This window comes from Pithys albifrons, chromosome 9, assembly GCF_047495875.1.
Source record: "Pithys albifrons albifrons isolate INPA30051 chromosome 9, PitAlb_v1, whole genome shotgun sequence".
In the NCBI taxonomy this organism is placed as follows: domain Eukaryota; kingdom Metazoa; phylum Chordata; class Aves; order Passeriformes; family Thamnophilidae; genus Pithys; species Pithys albifrons.
The window spans coordinates 4,003,960-4,028,569 of NC_092466.1; the positions used below are offsets into that span (position 1 = coordinate 4,003,960).

A 24,610-nucleotide genomic window follows, 5' to 3' on the forward strand; every position below is an offset into this window, starting at 1 on the left:
GCAGAAGGCACTGCCAAGGCCATGGAGTTTGTGAGGAGCCACCTGTGGATAGGGAGGAGACAAAGCACAAGGAGAAGGCCTGGAGGTCCTGGGATATCTCCAGGGGGCAGTTCTGAAGATCCCCCATGGGTGGGGCACAGAGGGGAATGAAGGCCACGGTTGTTTATCGATATCTCATATGTAAATTACTAGAGAAGTTATAACATTGTAACATTGCTGGCCACGGGGGTGCAGACCTTCTGGTGTGCACCTTACAAGCTTAATACAGATAACTTTTATCTCTGTCTCCATTAAAACTGTTTTCGAGTGTCTATTTACACAGGACTTGGCAACAGACCTGCCCAACAGGGCTGGGATTTCGGGATGGCTGAGCCCCACAGGACCTGGATTTGGGAATGGCTCAGCTCCACAGGACCGGGATTTGGGGGATGCCTCAGCCCCACAGGGCCTGGATTTGGGAATAGCTGAGCTCCACAGGACCGGGATTTCGGGATGGCTCAGCCCCACAGGGCCGGGATTTGGGAATGGCTCAGACCCATGGACACGGCGACCCGGAATCTGGGAATGGCTCAGCCCTACATGGCCGGGATTTGGGGATGGCTCAGCCCCACAGGGTCGGGATTTGGGGATGGCTCAGCCCCACAGGACCCTACAGGACACGGTGGGGCCGGGCTGTGCCGTTCCCATCCCTGCCGGATCCCGGTCCCTCCCCGGGCTGTGCCGTTCCCATCCCTGCCGGATCCCGGTCCCTCCCCGGGCTGTGCCGTTCCCATCCCTGCCGGATCCCGGTCCCTCCCCGGGCTGTGCCGTTCCCATCCCTGCCGGATCCCGGTCCCTCCCCGGGCTGTGCCGTTCCCATCCCTGCCGGATCCCGGTCCCTCCCCGGGCTGTGCCGTTCCCATCCCTGCCGGATCCCGGTCCCTCCCCGGGCTGTGCCGTTCCCATCCCTGCCGGATCCCGGTCCCTCCCCGGGCTGTGCCGTTCCCATCCCTGCCGGATCCCGGTCCCTCCCCGGGCTGTGCCGTCCCTCCCTCCCGGATCCCAGTCCCTCCCTGGGCTGTGCCGTTCCCATCCCATCCCTCCCGGTCCCTCCGTGGTCCGTGCCGTCCCTCCCTCCCGGATCCCGCCCCGCCCCGGAGCTCCGCCCGCCGCCCGGGCATGGCCGCGCCCGCAGAGCGGCCCTTCGAGCCGTCGGCGCTGGGCACCAGGCAGCAGTGAGTGCCGGGCCGGGCATGGGCAGCGGGGCCGAGCCCGGGGACAGCGCTGGGTGTGCTGCCCGTGCTGGGCGGGGATGGGATGGGATGGATGAGCTTTAGGGGCCTTCCCAGCGCGAGCCGGCCGGGGATTTGTGTGTTGTGTTACTTTTGGGTTGGAGGGAGCTGAAGGAGCATCCAGTGCCACCCCCTGCCGTGGGCAGGGACACCTCCCTCCAGCCCAGGGTGCTCCAAGCCCTGTCCAACCTGGCCTTGGACACTCCCAGGGATGGAGCAGCCACAGCTTCTCTGGGCACCTGTGCCAGGGCCTGCCCACCCTCCCAGCCAGGAATTCCTTCCCAACATCCCATCTAACCCTGCCTTCTGGCACTGAGAAGCCATTCCCTGTGTCCTGTCCCTCCATGCCTTGTCCCAAGTACCTCTCCAGCTCTCCTGGAGCCCCTTCAGGCCTTGGCAGGGTCTCTCAGGTCTCCCTGGAGCCTTCTCTTCTCCAGGTGACCCCTCCAGCTCTCCCAGCCTGGCTCCAGAGCAGAGAGGCTCTTGAGTTTTCCCCAGAGCATCTTCATGGTCTCCTCTGGACTTGCTCCCAAAATTCAATGTTCTTCCTGTGCAGGGGACCAGCATCTCACACCCTCACAGTAAAGAATTTCTTCCTAATATCTAGCCTATATTTCTCCTCTTTCACCTTTTCTTCCCCTCACTCTTTAATTTAAATATTTCCCATAACTAATTGCAATGTCCTCTCCTTTCTTCCCTCCCTACTCCAGCTGGGATGCTGCGTATGAAAGAGAACTGCAAACTTTTCAAGACATTGGAGATGCTGGAGAAATCTGGTAAATAAAATAACTCCTGCAGGGTGTTTCTGTTGTTTCTTGATCAAAACACACATTGCAAAAATGCAGCCAGTAATTCAGCAGGTTGCTGACAAAAGTGTGAGGAGTTTTAACATTGAAGCCACCAGTTCTTCTCTTGCCCAGTTTTGCAAAGCAGTGGCACTTGGGCAACTGTCATTACACAGAAATTGTGCTGGTAGTTGAGGTGTATGTTACTAAAATATGTGCTTTTTATCCCTGAGCTCAGGTTTAACTACTCAAGCTGCCCTTGCTGCTCCCTTTTTGAGTATGTGGATGGTATCACCTCCCAAAGTTGGGGTTGCAGTGAATTCTAAATTAACTTTAATTTGAACAGAGCAAACATGGGCTATGAGCTATGGCAGTTGTTACTTCAATAACAGTAAGAGGGGCTTTGCAAAAGCTGGAGAGAGCAAGGGATGAAATAAATTTGCTGTATCTTACGTAGATTTTTGCTGTTTTAATTACCTGAGCCCTTGTTTCTCACAGGTTTGGAGAGGAAAGCATGGTGCGCATCATCAGGTGGCTGGAAAGACACGAGGTCCCCCTGGACAGCTCTGTGCTTGACATTGGAACTGGGAATGGGGTTTTACTGGTTGAATTGGTTGGTATATTGCAAGGTTTGGGTATTTTTTATACACAGCCAGAGCTCCAAGCAGAGCAGTTCAGTTGCAGTTCTTGCGAGTGACTGGGATATCCTGGTGAGATGTAACCCTGTGAGAGATACAGAGTCAATACTTCACATTTCAAAGGTTACAGTGCCTTTAAATCAGCCTGAGCAGCTCTTATTTTAACTTTACCTTTCTGTTTCCCTGCATTTAAAACTGCATTTCTTGCTGTTGTTGTGAAAACACCTCCAGATAAGGGAGTTGACTGGTGCACAAAGTACCCTCTTGTGCAAAAGCAGACCCTTCCTATGCACTCATTTCTGATAATAACACTCATTACTGATGTGAAAAAGTAGGTAAACCCAAGGGTTTCCTGGTGAATGACTTAAAAAGTTATTAACAATTTCAAGAAGTGCCCATTATTTCTGTCAGGATGGAAGCTCTGATCAGGTTGGTTCTGAGGTTGTTATAGAGTGGTAAGAGATGTTTAGGATTTAATTGATTTTTGTGTGTGTGTGTGTAATAGTGCAGGGGAGAAGTTAAAGAAAGGGGCTTTCATAGTGTCACTTCTGCATTCTCCATTGGCTCCATGAGTTACTGTAAAAACTGAAAGGGCTGGAAGTCAAAGTCAGGTTGGTAATGGAAATTTTTTTAACATGGACTTTATTTTAGAAGACTTTAAAACCTTGGTGGGGACTTGCTGCTACACCACAGCACAGGGGAAGTTATGGCATCAAAAGCAGAAATTGCTCCTCTCATTAAGGGAAATTAGCCTATTAATGATAATTGTTAAGTGCAGTGCTAGCCAGCTCTATCATCATTGAAATATCCAACAGAAAAATCTCATTTGTAAGACTTCAGTTTTATACTGACCCCACTTGCAAATGGGAAACTGATTTTCATACTGTAATGGGATAATGACAGCCTGACAGCTTCTGAAAACTATTAAACTGCAGTAAAAGCACCCTCTTCCCTTACATGAAACATCTCAGAGTACTGTGGTTGCTTTTGTGGGAAGTTTTCAGTCCAGTTCTCATTTGAAAGTGACTTCAAAAATTATACTGTTTGTTTTTGCTAAATAATTCAGCATCTCACTTGCTTAGTTATGTGAAAGAAAATTTTTTTGTGTGTTTTCTGCCAGGCTTTCAAAATCAGGTTGGGATTCTTTTGGCAAGAACAGCAGATACCATAAGACTGTTCTGCCCCTGGAGTTGGACTCCATAATGGGATAGAAATGGCAATCCTGGAAAAGACTCAGTCATAGAGGATATTAGTAGCACCTCTCTAAAAGGGATCTACTTTAGAGGACCCAAGTACCACATAAATGGGACTCTGTTTTATATGGCAAGTAGACCATAGTCCTACCCCTCTTAACTTGAAGGATGTCAGAGGCTGGATTTATGAAGTATTTCTTTTGCCTTCCAAAAATTCCAGCTCTTCTAAGGAAAGGTCTCTGCCACATAAAGCTGTGACCTTCTCTTATTTTTATGAGTATTGTGGCAGCCAACAATATTGAAAAGCTTTCCTGGAGTGAAGGACATTCACCCCTGTTGGGGTGTCTGCCTGGCAGCAGCAGCAGAGGCCCAAGCACAGGGCAGAGCTGGTACCAGTGCAAACTGCCTTCTGCTCTTTAATCTGCTTCTCCAAGAAGCTTCAGAAGAGGGCTATAAATACCACCTTCAGGGCAGGAGTCCAGCTGCAGGATGGCACCTGAGGGAAGGATCCCTTCCTGTCTCAGTCAGGCACTACAGGTTTAGCAGCATTTAATGTTGTTTATCTCTAAACTTTCCTTCTCTGCCCCGGAGACTATAGGAGTGAATGGGAACTCCCTGAAGTGACTCAAGCCCTTCCTTTCCAAACAGAGGAGCTGTTGTGGGAACTACTCTTCCACCCCCAAGCCTTCAGCCCAGGCATCTGAGGAAGCCTGTCTTGCTCCAGGGAGGAACGTGGGCAGCAGCCTGAGCAATAAGCTGTTCTCCATCCCATGCAAACAACACTGTCTTTGTGTTGAGCTGCAATTAGCCCTCAGTTCAGAACAGCTGGTTAGCACTGAGCTCACAGGCCTGAGGGGCTGCTGGAAGGAAGGAGGACTGTTGTGAAAACTCCTCATGGCTTTCCTTGCTGGTGAGGTGTCAGTCTTTGGAAAAAGTAGACACGCAGCTTGTTACTTAATGCCAGTTCAAGTCCGTGTGTTTTTCCAAATTAAAACAAAGCCAGGCCTCCTCCCTGTCTCTGCTGTGACAGCCTGCAGCTGGCCATAGGATCAAGGCTCTTCCTGTTAGGTTTGGGTTTAGCCAGGCCAACTGACACACGTGATATCCTGAGCTGGTCCCTTCAGCTCCTACCTCGGAGTGCAGACATGTGTCCCTGCTCCCCTCCCACATTCCCAGCTCCAGCCTAGGCAAGGTGCCCACCTGCTTTGCCAAAGGGTTGCTTGGATCTCACTGCCTGAGTTCCCTGAGCTGGGTTATCCTTATCTCCTCCAAACTTAGATTAACAAAGTCTCTGTATGCTCTTTTATGTGATGCATAACCTGCCTGAAAATTGCTGATACAGAGACCTTTCAGCATGCAAATAATTGGATTCAAATAGGCATTAGCATGAATAATTAGAAAAATGTATGATTTTTGCAGTGGATTTCTGTACTAGTATAATGTATTATGTATTTTGGCACTTACAATTTGGGTTATAAACCAAATAATTGCTCAATCTCAAATGTTATGTGTCAGAGAGTAATTTTTTCCTTGTTTTGAAGCATCTGGCATTGTCACATGTTCTCATCACTGAAAATTCCTGGTTTCTAGCTTACTTTTGGTGTAGATAAGAGAGCCTGTTCCCTTCCAGGGTGTTACTTTTCACAGTTCTGCTCAGTTTTCCACTTGACATAAACCAGCTTTCACTCAGCAGTACTTTGGATGAGGTATTTAGGCAGAATGGAATTATTTCAACTCATTCCTTGAGCTATTTAGCTCTTGTAGTAGTAACAGGTATAAAAATGAGTAAAAGGTGGATTGGTTTTTTTCCCTGTCATTAAGAGGAGGAGAGATAAATGGATTATAGATAGGGAATAAACTGGTTGGGTAAAAAAATTACTAGTGCACTGATTAAGATTCTCTGCTTCTGTCTAGGCAAAGTCTGGCTACGTGAATCTCACAGGGATTGATTACTCCCCTTCTGCAATACAGCTTTCAGAAAAAGTAAGAGAGAAAGAAGGGATGTCTAACATTAAACTAAAGGTAAGTTTTGAGAAAAGTTTGTTGAGGAAATACAGAGCAATTGAACCCAAGATTAAATAACCTAATTGATACTCAAATGTACTCAGGGTACTAAACAAATTATGCCTTTTGACATTCATTTGTGAGAGAAATCTAATCAAATAAATCTCTGTTTACTAGAAGGGTTTTGTTCTTGATTTTTGTTTTCTGTTTGTAGCAGCAATTGGAGTTAAAAAGATTTCCTTGCTTGAAGCAGGGAGCAGGATAGTGGTTCACCCTTTGGTGAGTCCTGTATTTTGGCTGCTACATTCTGAATTTCAGATTTGAGATAGAGGAAGAAAATCCTTAAGTGATAGATCCTTACCAGTAGCTGTGCAACAGGAAGTTGGAGAGGCCTTGCTGGAGCAGGGGTAGGACCAGGTGACCTCCAAAGGTCCTTTCCAGGCTCAGCCATCCTGTGATTCCATGACTGCCTGTCACTCTGAGCTTTCTGCTCTGCTGTTCTGTCCTCCAGCTCAGTACCTGTGAGATGTCTCTGTTCTTGTATGTGAGTTGTAAAATCTCTCTGGCAGGCACTGTGTTCTTCTGCAGTTGTGCAGTGCCTGACTCACAGCAGGGAGCAAAGTACAAGTAATGATTTAAAGAATGAACTTCAGGTGTGTTAGTTTGAGCTTTAGATTAAAGCAAATAGATCATCACAGAATACACAGGGAAGAAAGAAGCTGCCATGGCACTGAAAAGCCTCTGGGTTACCCATTCCCAGACACACCTTTTGTCAGGTTTGAAGCATTGTATTTTAAAGTCTTGCTTCCCATTAAAGGTTCAGGAGCTCCCAAGTAGAAGATTGTTTTCACAGTTGAAGACTTCTGGTTTAGGTAGAAGACTTCCTGTCTCCATCAGCTGAGCTGTCAGGCTTTGACATTTGCATTGACAAGGGCACTTTTGATGCCGTGAGCCTCAACCCTGACAACGCGGCGGGGAAAAGGCAGCAGTACGTGAGCTCCCTGCGCAGGGTGCTGAAACCAGGGGGCTTCTTCCTCATCACATCTTGCAACTGGACCAAGGAGGAGCTGCTGAACGAGTTCAGAGAAGGTAAGCTGCTCAACAGAACCCTCTGCCAGCTCGGGGTTGCTGTAGGATGGGATGGGTGAATTTTAATGTCTGTGTTAGCATATTGGTTTTCCCAGATCGGGATTAGAGAAGGCAAAGAGGATAGTCAATCATAGAATCACAGAATCATAGAATGGATTGGGTTGGAAAAGACCTCCAAGATCATCAAGTCCAATCCTTGGTCCAACTCCAGTCCATTTACCAGATCATGGCACTCAGCGCCACGTCCAATCTGCGTTTAAAAATCTCAGCTTGTCTTCCCTCTGTTTTCCCCTGGAATTTCATCTCCTGTGTTTGCCAGTGCTCAGGTGCCAGGGGAGGACAGGTTTTGTTACACTTGGGAGGCTGGGGCTGTCCATCTAATTGCACTGGGAAAGTGTATACCCAGGTGATACTTTTTCTCTTTGGGGCCTTTATTACCAGTCCAGGTCACCCTTCTGATTGCTTTGAAACTGGGGTAATGTTGTTACTCATGTTTAGAAGAACTGGCAAGTCTGTGACCTGTTGTGTCACTTCCTCGGCTGCCTTTCTGATCCATCCTGGATTTTTTTTACATGCCACTCAGCTCCTGAATCTCATGCCTGAGGCTTGAAACTCAGTGTGGATCCGAAACAACTGTCCCTTCTGGGAAACTGAAATTACTGGCAAGTTCTCATCTTTTCTGCCATTAATTTATGTGAGTCAGCCAGCTGAGATTTTTATTACCCATGGAAGAGGCTCAGCTGTATAAAGCAGTGGTGCAGTGCAACAATACAATCCTATAAACTCATAGATTAACTGACTTGCAGGTTTTCCAGATGAATAAAGAATGGTTTGCAAAGGGTTATCCAAGAGGCGAATAAAACGACTTCCTTCTAATAAAAGCATTTTAATTTCTGTCTGGCAGGATTTGAAATTCTGGAGGAGCTGCCAACACCCAAGTTTTGCTTTGGAGGAAGAATTGGAAACAGTGTAACAGCATTGGTTTTCCAAAGGAAAAAAAAATGAGGCCATCCATCTTGGACAAATTAGATTAGATGAGAAAAGTCTGAACTTTAAACCTGACAGAAAACCTCAGACACGTGTGTAAATAAATGCTTTTTGAGTGCACAGTAAAATACCCTGTATGGAACTCTAAGGGGCTATAAAACATTGCCCTAGAAACATTTCAGCTTTGCATAACTTACCCATAAATTTTGTCCTTGCTACAACCTCACTTGTTCTAGGGAAGCTGCATGTTTGTAAGTGAGAGGGAAATAAGACATTCTACCTACAGATACAAATATAACTGAATGGTATTTGTGTTTGGAACAAAAAGGTTACCTGGTGTTTAATTTCTGTGTTGGTAATCAGTGACCAATGCAGGTAAAGGTATTCTACAAAGCAAAAATCTTATTTCTCTGTTGTGCACTGGAATAGGGAACAGGCTTTTGATATGTAAGTGCTTAATCTTTAATTTTTTTCTTTGGTGAACATGAATGTAGCTGTTAAGGAGGGAAATGAATATAAAAAATAGAGCACTTGCAAAAAAAAAGACCAGTTAGTGCTTTAAATTGAGATTTTCAGAGGTTCTCAGGCAGCATAGTTCTGCCTCCCCTGAAATACCTCAGCTCTCTTCCCACAGAGGGAGTGTCTTCTAAAGTCTCCCTTACCTGAGTGTATTCATGCCTGGTCAGTTATTTTCCCTGATCTCACAAATACATAAAGGTGGGATGTCTCACAGTCTCACTGGTGAGTGACATGTGCCTCCTTCATTGTTAATTTTCTCTATAGTAATGTCTTAAGAGCCACAATGACCATCAGTTTTCCAGTGAATTTCTCAGGATGGATTTTAGCTGAATAATCCAAAAGAATTCAAAGCACAACTATCCATTCCTTGTTCCTTTTTTAAATATACTTTTTAAAAACTTCCATGTGTGATCCTTCTGCTTAATTTCCTTACCTTTATTTCTTCTGTTGCTTTGTATCCTCTGAGTACTGTTACTTGAAAGTCAGATTTCTTCATTCCTTGACAAACCCATTTGCAGGTGACAGATTTCTTCAGATTTCTCCATTCCTTGACAAAGCCATTTGCAGGTGACAATAAACTTGTTCTTTCAAACATCAAGGAGGCCCTATTGGGCAATCAGGTTTTGTTCCACAGGCAAGGTCATGTTTGCTTATCAGGGAATTGCTTCTCCCAGTTTCCACAGTTCTAGTTCCCAGGGTTCAGGAGATCTTTAAGGGACAATAAACTCTTGTAGTCCTTCCCCAGGACAGGAATTAAGACGTTATTTGCACAGTGGTGAGTCCTCCCTCTGTGATCCTTTTGTCCATGTCCTCAAGGTAGGAATCCTAATTCTATATCTTTTTGCAAAATGGGATATATTCCATTGGAAGAATGGTTTTTATCAACAGTAGTGAACAAATTTAGTCCCTGTGAATAAGTCTTTGCATATTTGGCCAGGCCTGGGTTCCTAAACTGAGTGCCAAAACCAAGGGCTGGTTACTTTTGGGTAGCTGTTGTAGTCCTGTGTTCTGCCTCTGCCCAGCAGCCACCTGGAATGATGGGAAATTAACTGGGAATCCAGGCAGGGGATTTTTTTGGTGGAGTGGTACAAAGGATTCAAAGCACAGTCCTGATAACAGCCTCAATAAAAAGCCTGTGACATTTTGTAGCTGATTTGGCATCAGGTAGAGCCAACACGAGGAAATTTTCATTGTCCAGGACTCTGTCAGGATGTGTTTAGGGCATCTGTTTTAATTTTTGCTAATGAAGGCATGATGTGTGTTTAATTATGGAATGAAAATAAAATCATGGTTGTCATGGATTTTGTTTTAATCAATTCATTGGAATTTAACCATTGGTTCACACTCCATGATACCTATAAAGTTAAGGACAAGTATTGTTTTCTCCTCTTCCTGGGGTTGATTATTATTACTTTTTGTTCTCCAGGTGGTATTTTTATATAGTTTGTAAAACAAAAAGCTTCCCAAAGTTGCCTGAAACTAAGGATTTCTGCATCTGATGTGTAGTTTGCATATTCCTGCTCAGGCCCAAACACCCTCAGGTCTCACTGGAGAGTAGAAAAATGCTTGTAAATCATGTTTTAGGAGCTTTATTTTAAGGCAACAATAACCAAAGGCTTACTATTTAAAATCTGCTCTGTTGGAAACCTGGTATTTTATGGGTAATGCAGTCTGGATTGTAGCTCCAATAGTGACTTAAGCAATGAGGGTTTTTTGGCTGCTTAGGATTTGGAAACGACACGTCAAAGACTGTCCTTGATTTGGGGCAGTTTGTCTTGCCAGGGGGCTCTTGATGGAGGTATCATCTCTAAATGTTGATGCATTTCAGCTAAAAGAGAGGCAGAGGAGTAAGCAGTGAGTTAGGAGGGGTGAGGGTTTGCTGGAAGTTTGGGGAGTGCATCATGATAGTTCCTGAAGGCTGGAATCTTCATGAGTACAGTGCTGTGTGACTCTTGTTTCAGCTGCAACACCAGATTACAGGAGAATAAATGCAGGATTTGAAACACGTTTTCCTGCTATTGTTTTGCTATCTGGAAACCCTGTATGTGATTTCACTGTCAAATATGAGGTTTGTGGGTAGTAAAACCAACATCTGCCATGGATCTCGGAGGTGGCTGAGCCCACAGGCTTTTCCTGCAGGACCGAGTTTAGGCTGGATGATGATGCAGAGCTGGCAAACCTTTCTGTGGAGTTTTGCATAAAACATGGGCAGAACAGAAAAGGTTTGTGTTCCCTTGTTCATAGACAGCGTTCTGAAGGAGGGAATGCTCTCAGGACTGACCTTTTATTCCAGGAAGATGACTTTTAGTGCCTAAGCCCAAACAAGCAGCACCTCCACCAACATCTGTGCTTGGGGCAGCTCAGACATCTGATACCCAACTCCTGATCCCTCCTATTGCCAAGCAAATTTTGTTTAAGGATCCTCTTTTGAGGCATTTACAGGGAGAGGCCATTGTATTTGTAGTGGTGCTTGTACTGCTGAAAGAGCTTGGAGTGTTTTACCCTGGAATTTTATGGTGTGTATCATAGAAGTGAACTGTCAGCATGAAATATCTGGGAGAGCTGACCAAGTGAGATTAATGAAATAATTCTTGATCTGAGGTGTCTGATCTAGGAGAGTTTCTACATATGGGACTCTGCTAGAGTGTGAACTAACTGGATTCTCAAGACAAAAAGCCTTTGCCCTTTCAGCATCACATGAAGTAAATACTCCTCTAATCATGTTTATATAAATTAAAGAGTGAGAAATGCCAGACATGAAAATCATGACACACCTGAATGAACAGAGAACATTCAGAGGGAAGGTTAATGTTCCCTTACTGCTTGGCTTCCCTCTTGATGACCTCCTTCTTATGAGAGAGGATATTCTTGTAACAGTCCTTAAGGAGCAGGAACAGTCATAGAATGCCAGAATGGTTTAGGTTGGAAGGGACCTTCAAGACCATCTCATTCCAACCCCCCTGCCATTCCACCCACCTTCCACTCGACCAAGTTGCTCCAAGCCCCATCCAGCCTGGCCTCCAGTCCTGTTCATAGTCTGGTTTTTAAATGATTGGGTTATGGTTGGGTTTTTCTTTTTTTTTAAGGCTTAGAAGATATGGAATTAATATTCTGTTCTTTAAACTCAGTATAATTCTGTGATGTAACATGAAGAATTACTGGGAGTTACATTCTTTTTAAGAGCTGTTGGGTTGGTTACATCACAAACACCAACAGAATTATGGCAGCTGCTTTTGCAGACAGGGCCAGCAATGATGAAGCAGGCTCTCTGTCCTACCAGAATATTTCTTCAAATCATTATTGAGAGCATCAGGTTGAAATAACTGTTTGCATTATGGGCTCACCTTCTCAAATTCAAATCTGGTGTTGCAACACCATTCTGAAATCTGGGAATGGCCAGCTGCCTTGAGTGTGTTGTAGGATTGGGGTGTTTAACATCTGTGGCAAAAGGAGACTCAGCCTTTTTTTAAACTTTGTATTTTCCAAAAAGGAGCTTTCAGATATTTGTGTTTTTAAACCTTCTGTTGCTGTTCACAGGAGAGCTTGTTATACCTGAGTGAAGAAGTGCATGTCCCACCACACAGGTCTCAGGTGTGAGTCTGCAGAGCAAACACTGTTCTCTCACATCGTTTGTATTGATATTATTTCAGTTCTGCACATGTTTCTGGTGCAGACTGTGAAATCTGTGAAGGCCTGAATGGACAAACAAGGGGATGAACAAATCCCTCCCTTAGAACTGCTGGGTTTGTATCCAGGTGTGCAAGGCAGAGCAAACAGACACTTGTGAAGCTCCAAAGCTGAGCTGACACAGCTCCTTTGGAGTTATTTTTGTGTTAGGATGAGTTCTTGAATAGCTTTTCTGGTGCATTAGGCACAGCATGCTTTTCTCCATGGCTGACACTGGCTTCCATGTCTTTCCACATTCCAGGAATGCACTGGCAGCTCTGTAGCCATTGTAAGGGAAATCTGCATGTATATATACTCTGCTATGTCTGTTCTGCTCTGTTCCAGGGTGCCTGGTATAAGACTGCCAAATTTTATGTTATTTCATACCAGACAAAATCTTTAAGTCTGGTATTTAGCAACATACAGCAAAATTTTCAGTGTTTTGGCACTGGGATTGCTTTCCTGCTCTTGGCATGCCAAAGGTAAAGAACACAGCTTGCTGCAACAATAACTGCTCCATTTTATAGGCCCTCTAAGCATTTGAACGTATCGAATCGTCTCCTGCAGGAGAGCACTTAGAAAATAATTGGGCCAGGGCTCTGCATTGCCACCAGGAGATTTGCCTTTGCATTTCCATTGCTCCCTGCCTTTTCTGGGATAAGAGGATGGGGTAGACTGCCCTTCACAGTGTTACCTGCTCCAGGGATGAATGGGTGGCATGGAAGGGACAATTCTGTCCTGAGCCTTGTCTGGAAGAACGCTGAGTGTGATCTAACCCTTGTGGGTATCTCCTTGAGGAGCAATTAATGGCTACGAAGGGCTTTCAGTGAAAGGGGATGAGGTGTTATAGCCTCAGGACAAAGGAGGGAAAGGAACGCTGGCGTGTTTTGTTTAACACTAATAAGGGAAAAGCCAACCTGCGGCTTAATTTCCATTTGTTAGGGAACAGTACAGCTTGAAACGAGCCCGTTTTTATGTTACTGGAAATGAAACTGAGTGCTGTCAGGCAAACCAATTGCTGCCAGGTAGCATATAAATCCGGATAATCACAAGTGCATAAGCTCATGCTGGAGAGTCAGAGCTAATAAACACCAGTGAGGGAGCAGAAACTCAGCACAGTCACTGCAGCAGCCAGGTATTCATGGACATCATTACGTTTGGAGCAGAGGTGGGAAGAGTGTGCATGTAGTGAGAAATCTGGACTGTTAATGGGGTTGAGAACTGACATTCAAGCAGAAGGATCTCAGCTCTTTCACCCCAATTTGTGGTGTTAATTAGCCCTGCTGGCTCCTCCCAAACTCCATGGGTGCTGCACTCCTGCTTATCCATCATAGGGTACTGCCTTGGGGCATGTCTGCAGCTGCCTTGAGCTTTGGGAATTATGGGCAAATAACTCCTGGCTTATCTTAAGCCAATGCAGACACGAACATGGCTGACAAAGTGAAAAGCACATTCAGGCAAGAGTGAGATTCACATACTTATTTCATGGTCTGCTTACTTTATCCATCAGCTGTTTCCATTGCACCTTGTGTGGGGCAGCCCCGAGCTCAGCAGTCATTCCCTCTGCCAAGGTGGGAAGGGAGGCAGCAAACACAAAGCTGTCGCATGTGTGCAGCAAATAACCTGTGAATAAAAGAAGGATTTTTAGGTTTGGTGTCATATGCCAATTGTAGTCAGAACTCCATCCCTCATTACAAACTCTGCACAGCAATGGTTCAGTTGTTCAGGTGTCACGTGTCCATGATTTGGGTACTTTCTGACCCAGAGCACACTGATCATCTTACAGACATGTGCTTGTTCCCTGGGTATGAAACACTTGTTAAAAATACTTCTGCTTGTGAATTTCAGGAGTTCCCCTGAAACTGGAGTGTGCCTTGTGGAGCTGGTTTCCATTTTGTGCTCTTGGAGGCCTTTGGTGGAGCCAAGATGCCCCTGTGAGTATGTGGTACCCGGCACAGCTGGATAGCTGGACATCCTGTGACTGGGATGCTCTGACTCTCTGGCTTTGGGCAAGTCCCTTGCCTGTGTTCCTCGTCTGGCAGGAGAGTTAGAAGAATAAACCCATAAATAACTGGGATTGCTCCAGTGCTTAGGACAGCGCAGTTGTAGGTCATTGTGAAAGGGACAATTCTGAAATTATTAGTTAACCTTGGTGAATATGACTTGAATAACAACAAACTGGAGCAGACAGTGAAGCACTGGGAAGGCTGCATGGAAAGCAGGCTGCAGCTGCAGCCAAAGCCTGTGCACTGCAAGTGAAGGAAATGGTGTCTCTCCACAGGGCTTTGCACAGCTACATTGACCTGTCTCAATGACTTGGACCCCAGAGTCATTTCAGAAGGACTGTGGGAGTCATTAGATTTTTCCCTATCCACAGTTTCCATCTCCCATCAGGAAAGCTCCTAGTCAGTGGGTAGCAAAAGAGCTGACATCTGAGACGAAAACATAAATTAAATTCAGCTCAGAGTTGAACTGACTGAATTTTCTGTCCACAACAGCTAAATTCTCATGGCCAGTTCTTTAAAGCTTGAATATTATTTCTGTCACTTCCCATTTTGACAAAGGTGTTCTTCACTGCCCAGATCAGGGATCTATGGCCAGCCTTTACATTTAAACAATGTTACTGGAAATACTATCTGTGGAAAGCAGGTTTGTGCTTCAGCAATAGGCTTTCATGTGGGCTGGGAATGCTCCACAGCCAGCTCATCTGCTGGGAAGCAGAGAGGAGAGGCAGAAAACGCTGGGTTTGCAGTGAGCTGCAGAAACAGACAGAAAGCAACTTTCTGCTTGAGCCTTGGAGCCCAAGGCTGCCACGGGAATGGATTCAATTATGCTCCGAGCTTTATTGCCGAAATATTCCACTGGGAAGCCATAAAAGAACATTTTCAAACTTGATTCCCTAAGTTCTGGAAAAGGAGTTAGCAAGTGTTTTATTGCTACCAGTCTCAACACGTGATAAGAAAAGCAAATACTGAGTGGGATGGAGGAGCTTGATGCCAAAGCCCCTTCACATCATCAAACCCTTCTCCCTGTTCATCACCCACTCAAACCAGCCACTCCTGCCTAATTTTATGTGTACTGAGTACAGAACCACTTTTGCTGAGATCAGTCCTTGCTGTGTTGGTGGGAGCTGCTCCCTTGTTAAATTTCCACCCGCTACTTCTGCTTACTTACCTCTTTCTTCTTAATTATATTAAATACTGATAGTCTTCCTCGACAGTTATTTGGTGTCCTTGGCTGTGCAGGAGTGGGACAGGACACCCAGACCACTGTGCAGTTGCACAGCCAGAGCCTCCCTTGCTGTTCATGCCCTTACATGTCCCTACATGCCAACCCCAGCAGTGTGCCCGGCCATCCAGCCGGGTGGATGAAATTCAGCCGCAGATTCATTCCTGATGACATCTGTGTTGTCTGCTCGCATATGTTTAAGATTAATGTTTAGGCTCTGTTTTGTAATGAGTCCTAAATCTTCCTTTGAGCTGTCATGTAGTTTCCTTGTTCACTAATTACGCCGGCTCTCGGGAGGAGCCCACGTGCTGCGCGTGGAGCAGCCTGGGTGGATGGAAAATGTTGCTGTCAGAGCACATCGCTCCTAAAGGCCATCTCCCATGTGAAGCCAAGCAGATGTGCCTCTGGATACTGTGGAGGACCCACGGCCACCTTCACTCCTGCAGTGTTTTGCTCAGCTTGTGTTCTGCCAAATCAGAGACTCTTCCCAAAACACATGCTGGAAAAAAGTCCTGCCTAGAAGACTTGGGGTTACAGGTGGATGACAGGCTGGACATGACCTGGCAACCTGCAGCCCAGAAAGCCACCTACGACCTGGGCTACATGAAAAGCAGCATGGGCAGCAGGTCAAGGGAGGTGATCTTTCCCTCTACTCTGCTCGGGTAGAGTCTTCACTCTGGAGTGCTGCCTCCAGCAGCACGGGAAGGACAAAGACCTGTAGGAGCAAGTCCAGAGGAGGCCACAGAGATGCTCTGAGTGCTGGAGCCCTTCTGCTGAGGAGAGTCTGAGAGAGCTGGGGTTGTTCAGGCTGGAGAAGAAAAGGCTTCAGGGATACAAGACAACCCCTTCCAGTGCCTAAAGGGGCTTCAAGAGAGATGGAGATGGAGTTGGGACAAGGATCTGGAGTGACAGGACAAGGGAGAATGGCTTCAAACTGACAGAGATCAGGGTTAGATGGGATAGTGGGAAGAGATTCTTGTCTGGGAGGGTGGGCAGGCCCTGGCACAGGTGCCCAGAGAAGCTGTGGCTGCCCCATCCCTGGAAGTGTCCAAGGCCAGGTTGGACAGGGCTTGGAGCACCCTGGGCTTGAGGGAGGTGTCACTGCCCATGGCAGAGGAGTTTGAACTAATTGGTTTTTAAAGGTCCCTTCAGACCCAAACCAAACGAACAATGGAGAAAAAGTAAAAGTAAGAGTCGGTTTTGTTTGGTTTTTTTTTACCAAATCCCACCTGTGGATGCAGCGGTGGATGATGTGTGTCTGTAATATACCAAAACTTCAGCGCTACTTCCCACTGCGGCGACCCTTTATTGTGCGGCTGATGGAGCCCCGCTGTCCCTCTTCCTCCTCCTCCCCGGGCCGGCCGTGCCACCAGGAGTCACTCTTGGCCTCCGAACGAGCCGCGGAGCCCCACGCGAGCCGCACCCGCAGCATCCCGGGCTGCGGGGCCGTGGTGGGCAGTGATGCCGCGGGAGCGCTGCCAGTGCCCAGCCCGGGACTCCCTGTCGGGCAGAGCCCCACGGCCGCCCGGGATCCCCCTTTTTTATTATTTTTAGACCTTTTTTCCCCTCCCTCCCTCCCACGCTCTTTCTGGCCATGCTTAACCCCTGGGATGCGCGTTCGGGGCGGCTGTCGGGGGGTGTTCCTCGCCTTCCCTCGCACCGAGCGCTCCGGTGTGCGCGTTCCTGGGGCGGGCGCTCCGCAGGTGCGGGCCGGGCTCTGCCCGCGCTGGCTCCGCTCAGGAAGTGACAAGCCCATTTCCTCCTCTTCCTCCTCCTCCTTCTTCTCCTCCTCCTCCTCCTCCTCCTCCTCGCTCCCTCCCTCCGCCCGCCCCGCCCGCAGCACGGCGGCGGCGGCGGCAGCGGAGCGCGGTCGGAGCGGCGCTCACAGCCGGCCCGGCCGGGCCGCGCCGCCGCCACCACGGGAAGCGCCCGGTAAGCGATGCCCGGAGCGCAGAGAGGTCGTGCCGTCCCGGGGGCTATTGGGGAGGGGGCGGACAAAGAGCGACGGTGCGCCTTGCCCGGCCCGGGGCGGCACGAAGGGGATGGGGGAGGATGGTGGTACCCCCCGCGCCGCAGCATCCCCGCGGAGCGGGCTGGGGAATGTCCGCCTTTGTGCCGTCCGGTCTCGTCTCTGCCGGGGCGAGCAGGGGGCACGCGGAGAAATCGCCTGGGCGTCCGAAGGGAGCGGGGGCAGTGGGGTGTCTGCCCGGAGCGGCGGGGGGGTGCGGGATGCTGAGCCCCGGCCGACCGCCCGACGTGCGGGAAAGGGCGGCTCTCCGAAGTTTGGCGTGCGGGGAGCGAGCGGTCCTCGCCCCGTCGGATTCCTCTGCCTTTGCCACTGGAATTTCTTCCTGCAAGCGGATCAACACGTGCTTTCCTTTCTCCGGGCCGAGAGCGATGTTTAAGGGGGTTGAGACTCGGATGCCGAGTCTCGGGTTCTCACGGTGGGGCTGCAGCCCAGGGGGAGTCGTGGTTGAGCATCTCTGCAGGGATGCTCGCCAGCCCTCCCAGGGACATCACACACGCTTCCCACCGTGCCATGCTTCGGATTTCACTCCGGCACGTGCGAGGTGGTTCCCGGCAGCAAGAGAGGGGGGCAGGCCCGTGTCCCGGGGGATCTCCAGCACCCAACGCCGCTGCGGTGTGACTCAGGCAGCTCCTTGCAGTGCTAAGTGCCCTGGCAGTGGAGTTGTCCTAGAAAGTCCCTAAGTCTTGTTTCTGCATTCAGTGACATCAGGTTGTTGGGGTTCTACAGTACGTGAAGGTTTCATGTGCAGCTGTATGCAACGATTTCACGAATAAAAGGGTTTTTCCTCAGTATTTTTAGTTTATTTGACCCAGAGTGAGTTTGCACCGGCGCCGTGCCTGTCACTGGGCAGTGCCGCTGCCTCTCGGTGCCGTGCGGTCTCCACAGACGCTGGTGTACCTTGGCAGCTCATCCCCTCCTTAGGAAATCCTCTGGAGTAAAAAGTAAGCGTAATTTGTTATGAAATAGGCTGATAGACGAAACTTCAGTTGGCGATTGAAACCAGATGTGCATATTTTCCTTTTGAATCCTCAAGCAATAACGAAAGTCTATTTTGACAGATTAAAAACTACTTGCAAATTGCAGAGGTAGCAGTGCCTTGCCATCATCCAGTAAAAACACGGAGTGCTGCGAGCATCCCTGCCCAGGGTCGGGTATCTCTGAGCACAGGAGATGCTGCTGCAATCACAAAGCCCAGATTTCCTTGGCCTGCCTCTGATGTGGGCAGAAATGTTTACCAGGGCTTGGCTGAGGGCTGGAAAAAGAAATAAAGAAACCCCAAAACAATGTAGATAATGTTTCTAGAGAAAATATTTGGGGTGGGTCATGAAACAGATTAATTAGTGTGATAGTAAAAAAACCTGAATTTCAGAGAGATTTGCTCTGTCCTTACCTGTCGTGGCTCAGTGCGGGTTTGAAGAGAGTTTCTGATTTATTTCTTTTTTTCTAAGAGTCCTCTGGAGCCTGAGAATGCTGCTGGTGGGTGTGTTACACCCAGCTCTGGCATGGCCGGGCTCAGGGGTGCAGGGTTAGGGCTGCTCACCCCATGCTGGAGGCACTTTCCTGGGAGAAGGACTCAGCCTCCTCACTTACACAGGTTGGGGAAAAACCCAGCCCAAACAACCTGCAGTGGAATTGCTTCCTTCTCTCCCCTTCCAAGGAGAGCAGGATGCCCTGCCGAGCACGGCCACGTGGAGCATGGCCACGCGTGCTGGCAGTTTGCAGCTGAGCTCCTGGTGCCAGACTTTCTCACTTCCAGCTTAAACCCAGGGCAGGGAGGGAAACTTTGGAGACTTCCAGCTCTCTGCAGCACCAAGGTGTCCAGGAACCACACTGGTTATAGAAAGCAGATGACTTTTTGCTGTAAATACAAAATTTTGCATAGAAGATCTGGGCAAATCAGTTCAGTAGATAATTGATTTTTTTGTGAATAAGAGCCAGATTTTTGTATATGGACATCAAGCAGACTGTGGGACAGACTCAGCTCCAATGTAGACTAATTTTCAGGTATGGATACCTGTATAAATATATATATGCATAAATATGCAAATAGACAAACATATAAATCCCCAAATCTGCTTTGGCTAATTATATGCACTTAATATTTTTTTAGTATCAAAGATTTGCTTTACTTTCAGCAGAAGTATAGGTAAAACAAGACATGCAACTTTTTGCCAGAACACCTGTATTCCTGTGCAGAACAGGCACATGGGCTGTGTCCTGGTGGGATAGGGACGAGCTTTATCCAATTTGTCAATTTTATTATTGCTGGTTGACTTCTGATTTCTCAAATGGCATCTGTGTGGTTTTTGACTGTTCTTACTTCTTTCTTTCTTTCTTATACTGTTGCACAGAGTTTTTTCTGATCTTTGTCCGGGTGGAGGTGGTTTGTACTTGCCTTGTAAAATCTCAGATGGAAAGAGGGACACCCTCAAGTTGAAAGGGTGGTTTTGGTTTTGTTCCCTTCCCCCTCCCATATCACATGGTTTGTCAAATGATGTTGCTGGGAAATGGTCCTAATGAACATTAATCTGTGGCAGAGCAGACTTTGGACCAACAGGCTGGGACAGGGCAAGGTGCCAGAGATGCTCTTTGGGGAGCTCAGCCTGGAGGGGCTGAGTCTCATTCCCAAATCCCATGGGAGGGTGAGGGCAAGCAGGGCTTTCTGCATGTGCCAAAACTCTTTCCTAGAGTGAGAATACCTTCAGAAAGACAAGCTTTATTCCCTTGGCTGTGTGGGACCAGCCCAGCAGAGGAGATGGGAGGTTGCTCCTCTGGAGCTCCTCAAGCAAGTTCTCTTCTTGGCTGACTTTTTCTGCTCCTTTCTCTCCAAAACGGGGAGGAGGAGGAAGAGGAAGCAAGCCTGCTGACTTGGGGAAACAACTGAAAAAAGGTCTGATGAGTGGCAGAGGGCTGTGCCTGTCGCTGGTCTCACGTGCCCCATCCGGAGTGGGCGGTGAGAGCCGTGTCCGGTGGCCACGTTTCACCTTGCAGGGGTCCCCGTGGGACTGTGCAAAACCACCACCAAAACAACAGCTCCTCCAGCACATCTGCTCCCCAGAGAGCTAAATATAAACTAATCAGGCAGAGAGGAGGGAATTTTCCACAGTGCTACTCATCTGTGCCTGCCGGGTTATGGAGCCTGAGGGGCTGCTCCAACCTGGGGAGCCCCTCTCGCTGGGTCTGTCCCTGCCACCACTCTTCGTAGGGATGAGACCTTCCATAAATTCCTTGAAAGCAGTGAGGGCTCTGGCAGACCTGAGCCCTGGAGCTCTGGTTCTGCACACAAGTCTCCCTGCGAGAAGTGTCCGTGTTGTAATTGTGAAAAAGGACTTTTCCAAGGTCACACTCCGTGCCCGCAGTTGCAGCCTGGCTGCCCACAGCCCAGCTGTTTCTGCAGAGCAGCAATGCAGAACGTGGCTCTGCTACAGTGAACCAGAGAGCAGATCCGTGGGCTGGTTTGTTTTCCCAAACTTTTCTGAGTTGGCTGCCTGTAAGGGACAAAAATTCCCAAGCAAGAACCTGTTTCGGAAAACTGGGCTGGTGTGTCCCTGCAAGTACAGGCTGTGGATGTGTCTTTAGTCACCCACAGGTGAAGTGGGGATTGAAAATGAAAAAGTGTCATCGTGCAGATAATTTACAACTAGAATTTTTCCTGGCATCAGATCCTTGATCCATGAGTTTTGAGGCCTATGATGTTTGGATATGTAAGATACCCCATCTTATGGATCTGACATATGCTATGTAAGAGAAATAAGCTTTGATATGTTAGAAATTTATTTGAAATGCATGGAGGAATAAACTTCACTAACTGACCTGGAGGAGCAAACTGCACTTTCTGACCTGGAGGAGCACCAAGCCCTGTATGAATTGTGGCTGCTCCCAGCACTGCAGGCTGTGGGTCCCTGTATGGATGGGTGGGAGGTACCAGGTGAATCTGGCTCTGTAATCACTTCATTTGGGTAATATATTAAGAACTAGTCAAGTGAGTGCAAAAAATCTCTTCTGGTGCATTGAGTTTCTATAACTCCCCCCTAAAAATGTACCCAAGGGAGACCTGGTCATGGTTTTGCTTTTAGAGGATTAAATATAGCAGCATCATTGGTGTCACTCCTCTGAAGTCCATTTGAAGCATCCCTTGGGCTACATCATTCCCTGTATTTGTGGCTCCTGGCCACAGCTCTTGCTTTCAGCAGCCAGAGCTCAGGGCTTGTGCTGTGCGGTAGGTATGGGACCAGAGTGAAAGAAGAGTTCTACTTTGTGGCTGTTTTCAGCTTATATATTGTTACCTCTCCCAGGGTTTGTAAAAAATGGGATCTGGCAAGCTTTGCCCCAGCAGCTGGAAATCCTGCTCTCCCTCTCTGTCTGCTCAAAACCAGCCCTTGAAGGGAAGGGCCAGAAATCCTCTGGATGGCAGAGGAGAAGCGGGGCTTGGGGAGGTGGTGGTGCAGGAGGATGGGGCTGTCAAGGTGCATCAGCAGCTTCTTTTGGTCTTAACGACTGGTCTGGACTGAGGGAATTGAAAGACGCTCCTTATCCTGCTCCTAAATCCTTGGGATGAGTTAAAGTCTGTTATGCACTTACTTGCACTTCAGATTTTTCTTTTCTTGTGCTTTTCCCCATGATGACTCTTGCAGTGACCCCAGACAAGCCTTCCTGCTCCTCTAACACAAGAGTTACACAAGCCCCACCATCCCTATTCTGCAGCACTGGGAAATGTTAGGGAAGGACAATGGCATTAATGCAGGTCTTGCCTGGGTAGGACAGCCTGGCAGCACAGCTGGGCCAGGTGGTAGTGGCCATTTCTCACTTTAAGTAATGTGGGAACATCACAATAACTGAGTTTTATGTTTCTGTGCTTGCCTGAACCTTACTGAGAACCTTCAGCCTTCTGGTGTGCTGGGAAACATGTCAATGTTATAAAATTACTTCATGTATAAATATTATTAACCCTGTTATTGTGGCCTTTTTTTTTTGTTCCAGCTGTTACAAATGAATATTGTATAATATTTTTAAAAGGACAAGTTTTAATACTGTGAACTAGATGCCAAAAGCTACAATTGTGTGCCAAAGCTGAGGAGCTATTATAATTACAAAGATACAGAAAGTAAAAAATCCACATTTGTCTCTCTGTTAATTCAGAAAAACAGGTTAATTCAGTCACAGCTGTGGCTGCCCCATCCCTGGAAGTGTCCAAGACCAGGCTTGATGGGGCTCTGAGCAACCTGGGACAGTGGAAGGTGTCTCTGCCCTAGGCAGGGGAGTTGGAACGAGATGATCTTTGGGGTCCCTTTGCACCCAGGCCGTTCTATGATTTTATTTTTATTGGAATATCAGTTGTGCTGCAAATGAAATGCAGTGCAATGGGATGGTACTGCTTGGAGTGAAGGCATCGTGGTTAATGAAGATTTACAGTTACCAAAAGCTTCATTTAGAAACTCTCACTCACATTTTCATTTGCACATGATTGATGTTGTTGGTAGAAATTATTTTTCCCATGGAGGTTTCAGATATAAGTATTTTAAACTCAATTTAAGATAAAAAGTCCCATCTGTCCAGTGGGATGGATTGTGCTGTCAGTGCCCTCCCTGTGACTGTCTCTTGTGTACCCCACGATACACCATAAAGGTGACAGGTTGAAAAGGAGCCGTGTTAGAGCTGGGACAAGAGCCAGGCCAGCCTGTGGAGGGGCTGCTCTGTCAGTCCTGCCTCTTGTTCCCTGCACATCCCACCCTGGTGAATGTGCTGGGACGTGGGACTGCAGGGAACAGGGTGGAGCAGCTCACGCGGGGTGTAGAGCAGGGAGCCAGGAGAGCCCTGCTCCTGGGGACTGCTCTGTGTATCACCACTTTTAGTAATTTTCCAAGTTAATTCTTGCTGGAGCATGGGCTTGATGATCTTAAAGTCTTTTGCAACCTCAACAATTCTATGATTCAGTGTCTTTTAGAAAGTCCACCCAGTGCAGAGATGAAACTGGGAGCCCCCTGCAGTCATTTGCTGTGCTTGTAGTTTATGATGATGATTATTGTCTGTGCTGTTTAGGAAAAAATTGCACTTTGCCCTTGCTCTGACTGCACAGTCCCAGCTTCCCGCCGTGCTGGGAGGTGTCCCAGTGCCACTCTGCTCCCTCCCAGGGACCTGCCCAGCCTCTCCTGCCCTCGTCCTCAGCAGTTACCACTCCACATTACCCCAGTCTTGTGCCGTACCTGTGTCTTCAGGTCCCTCAGTTGCTTTTGGGGTCTCCTCCAGACCTTGGCCAGAGGTGGGAGGAGGCTCCAGGTCCCGTAGTGGTTGTGGAGAGCAGAGCACAGAGACAATACTGTCTCTTACTTTACTGGAGAACCCCAATTTGTCCAGCCTGTGGCCACATCCCTGCATACCTTGTTAATCTTCCTGCACCGTGCAGGAACCTGGGGACATGCCCCTGCCTTTGAGGTGAGTGGCTTTTAGGCAATTTAGTTTTCTCAGGTATGTTGTAACATCTCTGTTACAAACTGTGCTGGTTGCTTCTCTCTGTTCTCTATTACCAAGTTGGTCTCTGTATTTAGTGTTTTGCTGGTCTTGAGCCACTGACACAGTGCTGATTTTCCTGTTTCCTTCACAGTTACTGCCAGAAATATTGCATGGCATAAGGTGACAGTCTAGTTTCTCTTGCAGCCAGAGTTGCCAGTTATTTGCAAGTCTGAGATCTGCCAGGTAAAGTTGTCAATAGCTGTCATGCACTCCTGTGTGCTTTAATGAGGTCTGTTAGACCAGTGCTGCCTTTCACCTGCACAAAGAGATCAGCTGAGGTGAGAGCTCTTTTGCTGGTGCTGCAATTGTGATTCCTGACTCCCCGACCTCGCACTGAAACTGGAGCCTTGCTGGGCTCGAGGTCTCGGGGGCCATCACATTTATCACCCCGGCTCATGACCATCCTTGGGAGGCATCAGTGGGGATGGCTCAGAAGACTTTTTGGCACAATCTTACAACAGTTGAAGGTGTAAATTATTTGGAGCTGTTGTTTAAAAGAGATCTATATTTAGGGCTTGCTGTTTAATATCATCCCAGGTTACTCCTGACAAACATGACCATGTGGTTTTCCTTTTTCCTTAGGACAGTGTTAACATTTATATTGACCATTTCTCACTTTTCTACATTGTGACTAATATTTCCACAGTTCTTTCTGTTGTTGTCAGTGGCACGTCTTGTTGTCCTTATTATC

At 47.7% G+C, this 24,610-nt stretch overlaps 2 protein-coding genes across 4 annotated transcripts in view; both read left to right on the forward strand.

The window, feature by feature from the left end:
• Nucleotides 1-1,130: 1,130 nt before the first annotated feature.
• On the forward strand, nt 1,131-9,787 carry EEF1AKMT2 (EEF1A lysine methyltransferase 2). The gene is given in 7 exon segments (XM_071563123.1): nt 1,131-1,214; nt 1,982-2,047; nt 2,555-2,669; nt 5,802-5,909; nt 6,764-6,980; nt 7,885-7,973; nt 7,976-9,787. Coding segments are annotated over 7 exon segments (690 nt in total). The 5' UTR covers nt 1,131-1,158; the 3' UTR covers nt 8,015-9,787.
• Nucleotides 9,788-11,579: 1,792 nt separating this feature from the next.
• FAM53B (family with sequence similarity 53 member B) overlaps nt 11,580-24,610 on the forward strand; it is a 61,227-nt gene continuing 48,196 nt past the window's right edge. For 2 of the 3 annotated variants that reach the window (XM_071563119.1, XM_071563118.1), the window contains exon 1: nt 17,210-17,312. The gene's annotated coding sequence lies outside the window, so the exon portion shown is untranslated. Of the gene's footprint in view, nt 14,087-17,209; nt 17,313-24,610 lie in introns of those variants that run through there. The other variant, XM_071563120.1, reaches the window with a different exon arrangement.